General features: G+C 37.8%; 1 protein-coding gene across 1 annotated transcript in view; it reads right to left on the bottom strand.

The window, feature by feature from the left end:
- Positions 1 to 13909, bottom strand: part of LOC109931109 (protein unc-13 homolog A) — a 342784-nt gene that overhangs the window by 481 nt on the left and 328394 nt on the right. Inside the window, exons 38-39 of the mRNA XM_048613913.1 lie at positions 11824 to 11971; positions 2732 to 2824 (exon numbers count right to left, since the gene is read on the bottom strand). Of these exons, the coding sequence (XP_048469870.1) occupies positions 2732 to 2824; positions 11824 to 11971 (241 nt within the window). The remainder of the gene's footprint in view (positions 1 to 2731; positions 2825 to 11823; positions 11972 to 13909) is intronic.

Genomic DNA, 13909 nt, shown 5'->3' with positions numbered 1-13909 from the left:
AAAGAAAGGAAAAGAAAACCAAAAGATTTGCTTACAGATTAATATTTCAAAACATGCATGTTTTTGTTAAATTTAGCTCCAAGGGTCACAGGTGTGTCTCAAAGCAATAGATTCTACCTCTAGTAGCCCGTGGTGTAGTTGCAGCAATAGATAATTACAGACTATTTAATCCATTCTTTCTTCACAAATACTAGCACTATTATGGAATGGTACAGTCTATGCAGGGAATACCCCTCAAATTATTGGAAAAATTATCACTGAAATGTTTCCTGACTAAAATTGTTTCCAAAAGGCATGGGCAGTATTTGTGGCTCCCTGGATCATTAACTGCTGTTTAATAATGTTATCAACTATATACTTATGTACTGTATCTTTTCTATTGCAGCCTACTTTATAAAAATACAATGCTGGAAATACTCAGCAGGTTTCAGGATAAACCTCCTCGCTATGGGTAAACCTATAGGGAGATCAGAGTTCACAAGTGGAATTTTCGCCATGTTGAATGTGCTGAGATTTGGCAAGAAGGGGAAATGACTGGGCAAATTTGTTTCACTGCCTCTATAATTAATGCTGGGTGAGAAAGTCAGGGGTGACTTCTTTGATGTGCAGCAATTAAGGTCCTCGAGTGATCGATTAAGGGCTATGCAACTACCTCAACTCATCAGTCCTCCAATTATCTGCCTCCCCTACATGGAAGAACGGTGAAAAGCTTCTCAACTGGGTACCCAGGGTGACCTGCTGGTCAATTTTAGGGTGGGGTGCGAGGGATTCTAACTGTGCAAATATGGGGGCAATCCTAGACAAGAGGGGTGGCTTCAGAAAGCCAACCTGCTTCTGATCCCACTTTAAACGCCTCTCCCCACAAATCCCAGCAGAAGGAAATAAACTTCTCACTCCTCGATCCCCTTCTAAGTAGGCCTTGATGGGCAATTCTTAGAACCCAAAAGCGACTATACTCTAGTTAGCAGATTCTGGTCACCTGGCACACCATTGTTAAGGCACCTTTTATAATGTATGAATCTTGTCCTCACTCTGCATGTAAGCTCTTACTGAGTTAATAGGCAAGTGATCTGGTGAGCTCTCTCATCAATGGGGGCAGCATATTAGCTGCTACTTGACATGTACACCTGCACACTTTAAAAAATAAATCAAAAACCATTGGCTCACGTTTCAGGCCAATGAGCTTTTACCAGAACTGGAAAAAGTTAGTGAATGTAATAGGTCACTCTTTGCTCAGATCCAATTACATCACTAATTTTTCCTAGTTGTGTTTAAATTAGACAGATTCTTATTAACAGCTGAATTTAATTTCTAAGTATAAAATAATGAATACTACTAATGAATATTGCATTCAGAGAGCTGGCATTCTTTAAATGGATTTAATAATGGGGAAGCAACACCCTGCTAAACCAAGTTAACTAATCTGGGGTGAAAAGTAGCAACTCCTAGAACTTCAAACGTAGCAGGAGGTCATACAATGCAAAGGCTAAGTTTATATGCTTTATTTTATTATTGTATGCTTTATTTTATTATCATGGATTTCCAAAATGTTTTAGCTGTCTACCAATTATGTATATGGAATTTCATGAGATTGCAACTGCTGACTCACCTTTGCTCACTGAGTAAAACCTCCCATTAGCTTTTTGCTAAATTCTGGCTTCAGAATACCACTTTTGTTGCTCTTGCTGGAGTGAAAATGAGTCAGGGAGAAAGATAGAAAAATAATTCTGTACTGCTGGTGTCTCCCAGAATTCAGAGTTAATAATGGGACCCTAGTAAAATATTGGTTGCTGTAAATCTTATGGCTGGATTTTACTAGCATTATTGATTCCCTTACGACAAGTGTGGATCAATGCAACTTGTCACTTTTAATCATCTTTATGGTTTATGGCTGAAGTGACATCTTAGCAATGTGGTTGCCTTGTGATTGCAGCTGAAAGATTTTCAATGTTGACATGTGGCTTTATCTTTTGAGTTCAAAATGCATCAAACTTGCCAAAGGTTTCGAGATTTGTTTAAACAAAAAGTGAGACAAATCAGCTACTTTATTAAATGCATTTAACGTGGGAATAGAAGTAGGAGTAGGTCAATTCAATCCCACAACGCTGCTGTTATTCAACTATATTATGGCTTATCTTCTACCTCAATGCCATTTCCTGTACCATCACTATATCCTTTGATGGCTTAAAATCTAGGAAATTTACTTCTGTCTCTTTATTACAGTTCTTATTTCCTGACAGTGTGCTATTCATTGACTCAAACTTTTACCTCGGCCATCGGAAATATTCTTCCTGCATAGAGTCTGAGGAGATAACTAAGATAGCACGATTCTTGCAGTAACCCAACGCCATAGTGATACACTGCCTTCAACACATGGAGGGGTGATGGGGTCTTTAAGATTTTCCAGATGCAGTTTTGTCAGACACTCTATTTTAGACCCAAACAGAAAAAAAAAAACTCTACTCTAACAGCAGAAACTTTTCCACAACTTAGCAAGTATTGTTAAACATGTTAATGATATAACACACACAACACTATGTATTCATTTGATTAGTCTACAAGATTCTAATTTCACTCTGAAAGGCAACTCCCATTGCAGTTAGAATTATTACATAAATGTAAAGTCCACTTGTTGAGATATTTGGAGGATGCAAGTTTGAAGTTTATATTCATATAATTTCACAAATTTTGAAAATAAAGTTATATTTATAGGCGGTTCATTCTGACCAACCTTTAACTGTGATCTTATGCTCTCCAGTTCCTGGATGAGTGAAAAGTTCCACATGAATGGACACTTCTCCTACTGGATCATCCACACCAGGTCCTGTGGAATAATAGATTTAAAACCTAAACACCACTTGATGATAATCAACTATACACAGCATTTAGTGCAAAATTCACTATGTGCGAAGTCAGCCCCCGTGAAGGGCTTAATTTAGTAACAGGGGCAATTCAATAAGTCACATGCTTAAACTCATCCAATTGAAATACCTTTCCTCCCCAATTGTCCCAGTGCAAGCAAAATTTCAGCCATTATAAATGCCACTGGTTCTGCTCTTTATGAGTTTGATGCAATTACAAATAACAGACACCAGTCTACATTCGAATCGGCATGACAAATGTATTAATTCAGTTTGCTGGGAGTCAAATTACAATTAAAATCACTTTAAACTTAGACAATAAATCCATGTTGCGCTTAATGTTGAAACCAGTAGATTTTGCAGAACATGGTAGTGCTTCTGTTCCCCGGCAAATATTGCAACCTTTATTGTTTTTTCCTTTCTCCTTACAAACTGAATATATTATTTCAGAGGCAATTCCATTTCAGGCTCTTGCAAACACATTTCCTCTTAGCCAAATGAAAAGGTCGTCTATTATCACAATTGTAACAAGCAACCCACTACTGTGTATTTGATTTTCTGTAGGAAGCTGCATGCTACAAAAACATGCACAAGGATAACTGAATTTGGGTATTTAGATCTAGATTCTTGAAAGTTCCACTTTGACATCAGCTGAACAGTTGTTTCAAGCCCAGGCAATCTAATGCTGCCATTAATGGCAACATTATGCTCAAACGTACCCTTTTCAGGATAAACCTCCTCGCTATGGGTAAACCTAATACCCTTCCCACCATGCACTGAGTTGTGAAATCAAAGCCAGACAGCAGGCGAAAATGAAAGGAAGAAGAAACTGAAGTGAGAATACATATAAGAGACAGACATAGCAGTTAACCTAACAAACATCTTTAGACAAATGAAGATTATCAGAAAAAACAGTTCAGACACTCATTGGCAGCCAGCACTTAAGACAAAGATCTGCAAAGGTCAAATGACAATGCTGAAAACCATTTCACATTTCTTGATGGCATGTTTTAAGTCAATATTATTGATTGGTTCATGTGATGTTTGAATTGATGCACTATTAATAGGATGTTCAAACCAAGCAGCATTCTTTTATTAGTGCTATGGATACTTAGCAGATGCAACAAGTTAATAGATTTCCTGTCATATAATTTTATTCAATTAAATATGCATTTTATCTAGAATCTCATCACCATCCCTCGAAAGGACTTATATTACTTGTTACTACCAATCTTTATACTTTCAAAATAAGGTTTACGAGCAGTTTGGAAGCAAACACTGTGGATTGACTTTTCCAGTTGTTTAATATAAACACTAAATATTTTGAATTATGGAGGAATTCGGTAAATATTTTTGTGCATCATAAAAATATGAAATAAATCAAAGCAAATTTCTAGATAAAATTTGTTAAAGTTTCATTATCACACCAATATGTTTTAGCAAAATGTTTCAATTAATTAACATCTAAATCGCTGTTTCAACTGGCAAATAAGGGGACCTTATTGATATTTAGCTGGGTCTAAGAATACTTTTTACTTCTGTAATTCCTTCAGTTTGGGGTCTCAAAATGAATTGAGAACAATTAAAGTTTTATTTTTGCACTTTACTTGAAACCTGTTAAACAAATTCTAACAGTAAGTTCATTGCAAAAGATGGTTAAGATCAACTATTAAACACTGACATTTGACCTTTAAACACATTACAAATTAGGACAAAAGATTATACATTGTGTATTAAGACATTACAGTATGTTTTTGTCGCAGCAATGGTATGTAAACAATGGCATACTAACATGATTATCTCCAGTAAAGTCTTCCTTTACTTTTGTTATGTCCAACATCTTAATTTGATGATTTAATTCCTGAGAGAAATTTTATCTTTTTACAATCATTTGAAATACTATCTTTTTACAAGGAAAAAACTCAATTTATGAATATTAATCTACCCTGAAGTCCGAATTAAAAGCTATTAAATTTGTGCAGTATGGTATCTTGTGTAAAGGTATGACCTCCATTTCTTGTAACAACATCATCCAAAGATAACCTTTCAACTTAATGGCAATTAATGCTGTATCAAGGATATCTATATCAGTTCATAATCAGAAACCATCAGGTTCCACATGTTCCCAGTCCTATCTCTAGTAGCACCTTTCTCATCCCCTCCATTTTCTAATTGGTTATGCTGTTTGCCTGACATCCAATCCTGAATGAGCAAAAATTTTATCTGATTAAATATTGAGAATAATTAAACCATTATCTTTGGTATCTTAGAACAAACTCCGTCCCCTACCATCAACTTCATCCCTCTCCCTGGACTGAGATTAAGATGGACCTTTGCAACTTAGAATCAGAAATGATGGCAAAGGTGAACTTCTGATCACATAAACACTGCACGATCAAGATTGCCTACTTACGTCTCTGTAACATTGTCCATTTCCAGTGCACAACACATTTGTCGCCGACACTGTTAGTCAGTCTTTGCTACCTCAGCACTTGACTATTCCAATGTTCTCTTGGCTGGCTCCCTATCTCCATCCTCCATAAACTTGAACACATCCAAAACTCTGTTTACTATACCTGAAGTCATGCATTAGCCTTGTACAGACTGACTTAGATTAACTCTTGGCCTAACAGTGCCTTGATTTTAAAATTTTCTTAGTGAGTTCAAACCCCTTCACAGTCTTTTTTCATTTTTTCTGTAACGTTCTCCAGCATACAACCTTTTAAGAGTCTGCACTCGGATTCTAGAAGTTTTCACATCCCCCATTCCTATTATTCCACCATTGATCAGTGTGTTTTCAACTTCCTAAGCCTTAGGGTCTTGAATTCCTCCTGTTGTCTGTACTTTGGACAGTTCAACCAGTTTAAGTATTAAAAACATGTCCAAGTATTCATTGGTGAGGCAAACAGAAGGACACAGAACTTGGTTTATAGCTCAATTTGATTTTAGTAACAAAATATTCCTTATTAAAAACACCAGGTGAGCATTTCCGAAATTCTTACAACAGTTACTCATTATACAGATCTGTCTGATAGAGTATATTACCCACAATTATCAGCGTATTTCAGCTAGGCCATTAGAATCTCTTTCCGACGTAGGCTGGCTCTCATCCGTTAAGGTGAGGCCTCCAGGTCAAAGTGGTTCTTCTGCTGGATCTTCTTGGGTTGCCATATGGCCTTCTGCCACAAGTCTTGCTGATGGGGTGGCTTCCAGGCATGTGTTTTGTCTCCCCTCACCCCAGACCTTTCTGAATATTCTGTGGCCTTTGGTCAATGGGGTCTGACTGGAGTGCAAAGTATCCAATGAGATTGTGCCAATACCCTTCACTTGTTGCCATGTCGAAAAAATGTAGAGTGCACATCCTAAGGCATTGGCAGGAAGTCAAGGCGCCAGCAAGTCTGGTGGATACTTCTCCAATACACAACCCTCCAGGTGAATGTAACTGGTTCCCCTCCAACGTTTGTGACCTCTTTGACCTTGGTTTCCACTGTTCTCTGAAGCTGATGGCTGCTGTTTGCTGCTTTTTCAGTGTGCTCAATTTTCTGACAGGTCTGATGTTGTTCAATTAAGAATGTCCAATTTTGGGCTGGTAGTCACTTGACTACACTCCATGCCTTGCTTTATTCTCTTTCGGATGTTTGTTTATCTATCTACATGTCTTACACACACCTTTTGTGGCTGGTTTCAAAATGTATTTTTTTACATTCCTGTAAAGCTCATATTCGAAAAACATTTCTGTTAGTTCAAATATCGCTATGGTCTTACTGCATCTCACTGCATCATTCAAGACTCCACTTCCATTTATTGGGCAAACTTAATTCCAATCTCCATTTTAGTTTTAAATGCTTAAAGCTCTATCAAAAATACAGTTAAGTGAATTGAGGTCAAAACTACATAATACAGGCAGTTAACAGCTTTACCAAGAATTATAATGATTGAAAGGTGATCAGCAAGTGGAGTTTTATTCTGTTTGATCAAACTGTTTCTATTCAATTCTTAGTTTTAATAGAAATTTAGAAAACATTATTTCTAATTTTTTTAATTTAATAAACATTTATAAAAAGTTAGTCAAAACTGAACTAAGAGTTTACAAATTAATTTGCTTTATTTTAAACTAACATGTTTTATGACTACATTTACAAAACTGAAAAAAGACACATTTTACAAAACTGGAGAAAAACAATCAGATCTGTTGCTCCTTTCACTTAAGAATTTCTATATATAAAGATTCTTAAAGTTTTGTAATTAAAATGTGCCTGTTATTAATTCAAATATTTCTGCTGTACTGTAACTAAAAAAGTATGGTTCTGTGTGTTTGAGTATCACTATCAAGGTCAGCATTCCTAATTGCAACTGAATTGCCTCCACTGTCTTGAACTGTTGCAGTTCATGTGCTGAGGGAGAAAGTTCCAGGTTTTCAAATTAGCAACAGTGAACGAACTGTCATATATTCCAAGTCAGGATGATGTGCAACTTGAAAGAAAGCTTGCAAGTGATGGAGCTCCCTGCATCTGCTGTCTTTGTTCCTTCAGGCGATAGAGGTCATGGGTTTGGAAGCTGCCGTCAAAGGATCCTTACTAAGTTGCTGCAGTGCACTTTGTAGATACCACAGTGCATCATTAGTTGAGGGAGGGATATTTAAGGTATTGGATGGGGTGCCGATAGTCTGGGTTGCTTTCTCCTGGATGGTGTTGAGCTTAGGTATTGTTGGAGTTGTATTCATTTAAACAAATGGAGGTTTCCAATTACAATCCTGACTTTTGCTCTGTTGCTGATTGGTAGGCTTTGTGAATTCAGAAAATGAGTCACTTGCCACAGATTAAATGTTGTAGCCGTAATATTCATAAGATTGCCGCAGCTAAATTCCTGGTTAATGGTGCCATCATATCAAGGTTGGTCACTTTCTTTCACCTCTGGAATTGAGCTCTCTGCCCAGATTTAAACCAATGCGGTAATGAGATGGAGCTAAATAAGTGGCCCTGGTGGAACCCAAACAGAGCACAAGTGAGCAGCATCAGTGAATATGTGCCACTTGATAGCATTGTTGGCTATACCTTCCATTGTTTTGCTGATGATTGAGTGTATATTAATAGGGATGCAATTGGCTGGATCAAAATAGTCCTTCGTGGACAAGGTATACAGGACAATTTTCCACATTGTCTGATAGATGCCAAAGTCCCAGCTATACCTTAGTTAAGGGCCTGGTTAGTTCTGGAGCACAAGTCTTTAATAATACATCCTGGATGTTGCAAGAGACTGTAACCTGTGCTGTGTCTAGTGTCAACTATTTCCCTATCATGTTGAGTGAGTGAATTGAGTTGGATAAAGATGGCCATCTGTGGTCTTGGTGACCTCAGGGCGAAGCAGAGATGGATTTAGAATTAGTCTTGTGTTAGTTTTACAAGATTAGCATCTTATTTTTTTCAGGTATGCTCAGGAGAACACGACAAAAACAGTACTATGTTCTTCACTGACTGATTGACCCCCTATTTTAATGGTAATGGGAGAACAAGGAAAATTCTGGATCATGAGGTTAATGGTGCCCAATTTTGAGCTGCACAATCTATTCCAAATCTGTTCCATTTAACATGGTTGTAACAGATGGCTTCAACGTTAAAATGTGACTTCATTTCCATACTGACTATGAGGTACTCCTAGTACTGTCAAGGAAAGTTGCATCTGTGACAGGTAGACTGGTGAGGGTGAGGACCAGTAAGTAATTCCCTCTGGTTTGTTCCCTCACTACTTGCCACAGGCAGCTATCTCTATCAGGTCAAGGCCATACAGCAGAGTAGTAATGCAACCAAACCACTCTTCGCAATTTCATTTGAAGACTGCCACCCACTACATTCTGTGGCATTGCTTCCCTCAGTTCAGCATGGAGCAGCACTGATTTATCATTTGAGGGAGGGCAGTGGGAGCCAATTAACCAGTTTTCTTACCCATGTTTTCTCATGGTATGAGGTGAAACATGAAATCTCAACTGTTCTGGAACCAATTAGACACCCTTTCACACAAGATCTGATTCAACCACTCAAACTGCCTGAATCTGAACATCTCCCATTCCCTAGAACCCCTTTGGGCATCTAATGCTTTGACCTTGGATTCAACACCACACTCCCCGATTTGACACCCAATCCTACAATCCATACTGACTTGAACTATCGACTCAATGCCTTCTGATCACCAAGACCATCCCCCTGACCTGACCATTCCCCAGAGCTACCCCTAAGCACTCACCCACCACTCTATCCTCATCTACCAGGCATCTTGCCTCCTCACTAACCATATACTCCACCCCCACCCACCTTAAATCCTGACAAGCAATTGATACCCCAATTACTCAGCCACCTGGCACCCTTCCCCAACACTCATTTACGTTACATATTTGCCTTCTCTTTGCTCTTGTCAGGACCTTTTAATCTTGGAATACAGCAGTTAGTATTAAAAAAGGGCTGTGCAGGGTTTCAATGCCAGTATATGCCATTGGTTTTGTGGATTCCTGGTCTAGCTAGACTGAACCAGTTGAGAAGACTCCTGAGTCAAATGTTCATACATAAATTTCTTCAAATGTAGTGCATTCCGTGTCCAATACAGGTTGAAAAAAAGCCTTCCAACTCTGATTGGAAGATCTGGGCCATGAGGTAACAAAACAAAAAACTACATGGCTGCTTAGCTGAGTATCCTCCATTACTCACAGCTTAAGCAAAACTATGTTATCAAATGTTAATGATGTAAGGCTGCAGTGAAAATGAATTGTGCCAAGTCCAGCCAAAGTAACAAGATGCTCTGTCATTTTGTTGACTTATTGGTGAATTTCTGCAGGTCACCTCTAAAGGGTGGACTAATTGACATGCAATGTATGTCCACGGATTCACAGGACTCAGAGATTTAACTCAATCTATGGATTAAACACTCAAATTAAAGCAAAGTACTGCAGATGCTGGAAATCTGAAATAAAAACACAAACTGCAGAAGAAGAGGTCCTAAGAAATGTCATACTGGACTCAAAATGTTAACTGTTGCCTGTCTGTTCAGATGCTGCTGCACCTGCTGAGTTGCTCTTTCTGTTTTTTATTTCATGATCTGTGGATTGGCTTGTAGCTGTACAAAGCAACATTTATGGAACTGCCAACAACATGCAAATTGTCCCAAACACATCTTCATTTTTTTTTGTTTTTTGTTCACAAAAATATCTGCCTTTCCAGTCACTGGACTTTTAACCTTTGCTGTCTGAATAATGCATCTGAAAACTTTTTCCTAAATTATTATTACACCATTTTTAAAAAATGACATTAATTAAATAAGTGGTGCAATACCTCTGTTAAACAGCAAAAAATAATGATTTGGACATCTTGAATATTATTTTTAGTCCTTAAAGTATTGAAGTAATAAATTGATATTAGCAATCTTGCTTTCCACTGACAGCAGAGTAATCCAGCAGTGGGGTTTACTGGGGCAACATGGTGGTTTAGTGGTAAGCACTGCTGCCTCACAGCACTAGGGACCTGGGTTCAATTCCACCCTTGGGCAACTGCCTGTAAGGAGTTTGCATATTTTCCCTGTGTCTGCATGGGTTTCCTTTGGGTGCTCTGGTTTCTTCCCACAGTCCAAAGATGTGCAAGTTTGGTGGGTTGGCCATGCTAAATTACCTATAGTGATCAGGGATGTGTAGGTTAGGTGCATTAGCCATGGAAAATACAGGGATACTGTAGGGGCTGGGTCTGGGTGGGATGCTGTTTGGAGGGTTAGTGTGGACTTTTTGGAGTGAATGGCCTGTTTCCACGCTGTGGGATTCTATTTCTATTCAAATATCCTTCAGCGGGATCTGGTAATATTAACATTTAGTTAAGAAATTATTTTCTTGTTATTTAAATGCCAGTTGTTGAAATATGTATAAATGCACTTCCGGAATGCATGAATTCATGGTGGACTTTCCATTTGGCAGCAATCAAATAAGTCTATTCAAAGCGAGTGCTAGTTTGGATGGAAAGCTATACTCATAAGCTTAGTAAGATTGCAATATATTTTGATACAAATATTGAAAAACTAGAAACTTATCATTCCAATTATCAGAAATATATTTGCACAATCAGGAAATGACTGTGTGGAAGTTGCTGATATCTCAACAATTTCTGCTTGCATCTACTTGCAGCCAACTATTTCCCATGAATACCTTACCTTATTAGGGCTTCTTGTATTTATTTGGTGAACATGAGACAAGATATTAAAAAGATTGCATAGCCTAATTAACTAACTGAAGTCTGCAAGTCAGAACTTTCTCAAGAGCAGACTAACAGCATCGTCAATGAAAGGTTGCCTTGATGAATAAATATTAGTTATATATAGATTTGCTTAACGTAATAAATTAATCCAAACTCTACAAAATTGGTGGCAGTTAACAGTGTAATATCTTCAAAAAGCATAATAGTTACAGCTTTTTCTGTGGCATAACTGCATAGAACATAGTTGTTTCCTTTACAAATCACCAATGTTGGCATTTATGGAAATCTAGTTACTTCCTAAATAAATTTAATGTAATGCATTAAACAAGCAAATACATAAATTCTTGGATTCCCTTATTGTTTTAGATTGTAAACATTTTACTCAAATTACAAATATAAATCCCACCGTTATGGTCTTGATGAATATATCAATGCATGTTGAAATAAGGGACTGATTCAACCAAAGAAAGGTCAAAGTAGAAACACAGAAAAATCAATAACAGCAATTTAAGTAATTCTTGTGCTTATTTTGCTCCAGTATATTTGTTTCCAGAATGGAGCTTTTTAATATCCATTAATGTGGTCAGCGCTAGTGAGCTTTCACAATAATTAGTTACTATAGCTGTTAAAATTATCTAAATAGTACAGAATGTGCAATAAAAATGAATTATAACAATAAGACTGTTGAGGCTAACATGCATCTAGCAGAAAAACAGATCAATTGAAACTGTGCTTACCCTGAGATGACTGAGACAGGATAAACGTTTTAATAAGGGTGTCAGTGGCCTGCGTGTACAGTGACAGAGCATACCGTAGAGACTGCAGATCTGGGCTCTTTTCTAAAAAGGTCTTCTTCAGGCCAACTCCGCCAGCATGGAAATATTGCTAAATCATTTAAGACCTCAGTCAACTCAATGAATCTTACAGAATATCACAAACCTAAAAATTCATATGATACATCAAACCAAACTAAGGACAATCATTCTTTTTTGTCAACATGGCAATTATCCATATTACAAAGGTTAGCTGACATTGTAATGATGAAAATGAAGTCAATCACAACATTTCAGAAAGATTAGATAAACACAAATATTGTTTAAAATACGAGAGAAATAAAATTACTGTAAACAACTGCAGTGTGGATTTGAACCGCAACAAACCAAATGGTTCAAATGGATGCCTTTGCAGCTATTATAATTTGAAATGCTCTTTTTAATTCTCCATCTCAATCCGTTATGCTTTCTCTTTGGACCCCACTTCCAACTATTCTCCCTAATCTCTCCCTCCACAAACTCTCTTGGCCATATTCACAGCTACTCTATCTTGATCCCAAGACTTACGTAGGGATGCTAATCTTATTGTGCCAATCACGAATAAAACCAGCTCTGATTACTTACTCACATAGAAAATCGGAGCAGGTGTAGGCCATTCAGGCCTTCAAGCCTGCTCTGGCATTTAATATGATCATGGCCCCGTTCCCACTTTTTCCCCAATACCCTTTGATCCCTTTATCCCTAAGAACTATACCTAACTCTTTCTTAAACATTCCGTGCTTTGGCCTCAACACTTCAATGACGGATAATTCCACAGGGTCACCAATCTCTGGGTGAAGAAATTTTTCCTTATCTCAGTCCTAAAAGACCCACCCCATATACTTAGACTCTGATCCCTGGTTCTGGACTACCCAGTCATTGGGAATATTTTTTCTGTGTTTACCCTGCCTAGTCCTGTTGGAATTTTGCAGGTTTCTATGAGATCCCCCCTTTTAAACTCCAGTGAATATAGTCTTAACCAACCTAGACTTTCTTCATACATCAGTCCTGCCATCCCAGGAATCAGTCACATAAGCCATCATTGCATGTCCTCCATATGCAGACCATCCTTCCTCAGACATAGAGACCAAAACTGAACACAACACTCCAGGTGCGGTCTCACCAAGGCCCCATACAAGGTCCATTACATCTTTATACACCATATTCCTCCTTCCTCTTCTCAACCTTATGTCACCTAGGTTCATTCTGGAACAAAAGAAACCTTTTCCAATTCACCCACATCTGCATTTTCAAAATCCCAGTTACCTACTCTTTGGCCCTCTGTTCATCACTGATGCCCTAGTTCCCATTTAAACAATTTCGTCTCTGCTCCCTTAAATCCAAGAATGGAAATTTGAAAGTTTCTGGCAACAATAGGTTTAGCCAGTCATTAGTAAGTGTGTTTGGACCACATTAAACATCATCAGGTCCTTCTTTCATCTCGCAAAACTGCTCACCCAGAGTCACTGTGAATAGCAAAATTAACTTTGCCTTCTCTTCATTACAAACTGTCTTGTTAATTTTCTTAAAGTATCACAAGACCTTACCTCCGAGACCTTATCACTAAGATTGCTACAATCGCTGTGAAATTCTTTCCCCAAACCCTTCCAGTTCTCTTTCATTCTTTTAAGATGCTCTTTAAATCTTACCTCTTTGACTAACTCTTCCCTAACATTGGTTTGAGGTTTGGTGACAAATTTACTTAACAGTTCACCTGTGATGCTCTTTGGCATCTTTTACTGTGTTTACAGTGCTATACAAATGCAGGTTATCGTCATTTCAAAGCAAATGAATGTCATAAATATGAGACGTTAGATAGAAATGCTACTTCCAGGAGCTGAGACACCAAGAAGAAAGGGTCATAGGCATCAGACTAAATGTTGGAGATTTAGAGCAGTCAGAAGTAACTTCTCCACAGGATTGAGAAATACTGAAATTCAATTCCAGGATTAAAACTGAGGTAGAACCATGGTAACATTTAGAGGTAGGTTGGAAAAATGGATGACAGAAA

This window comes from Rhincodon typus, chromosome 29, assembly GCF_021869965.1.
Source record: "Rhincodon typus isolate 14 chromosome 29, sRhiTyp1.1, whole genome shotgun sequence".
In the NCBI taxonomy this organism is placed as follows: Eukaryota; Metazoa; Chordata; class Chondrichthyes; order Orectolobiformes; family Rhincodontidae; genus Rhincodon; species Rhincodon typus.
The sequence above is the reverse complement of the archived record's forward strand: the minus strand, read 5'-3'. Positions and strand labels throughout refer to the sequence as shown.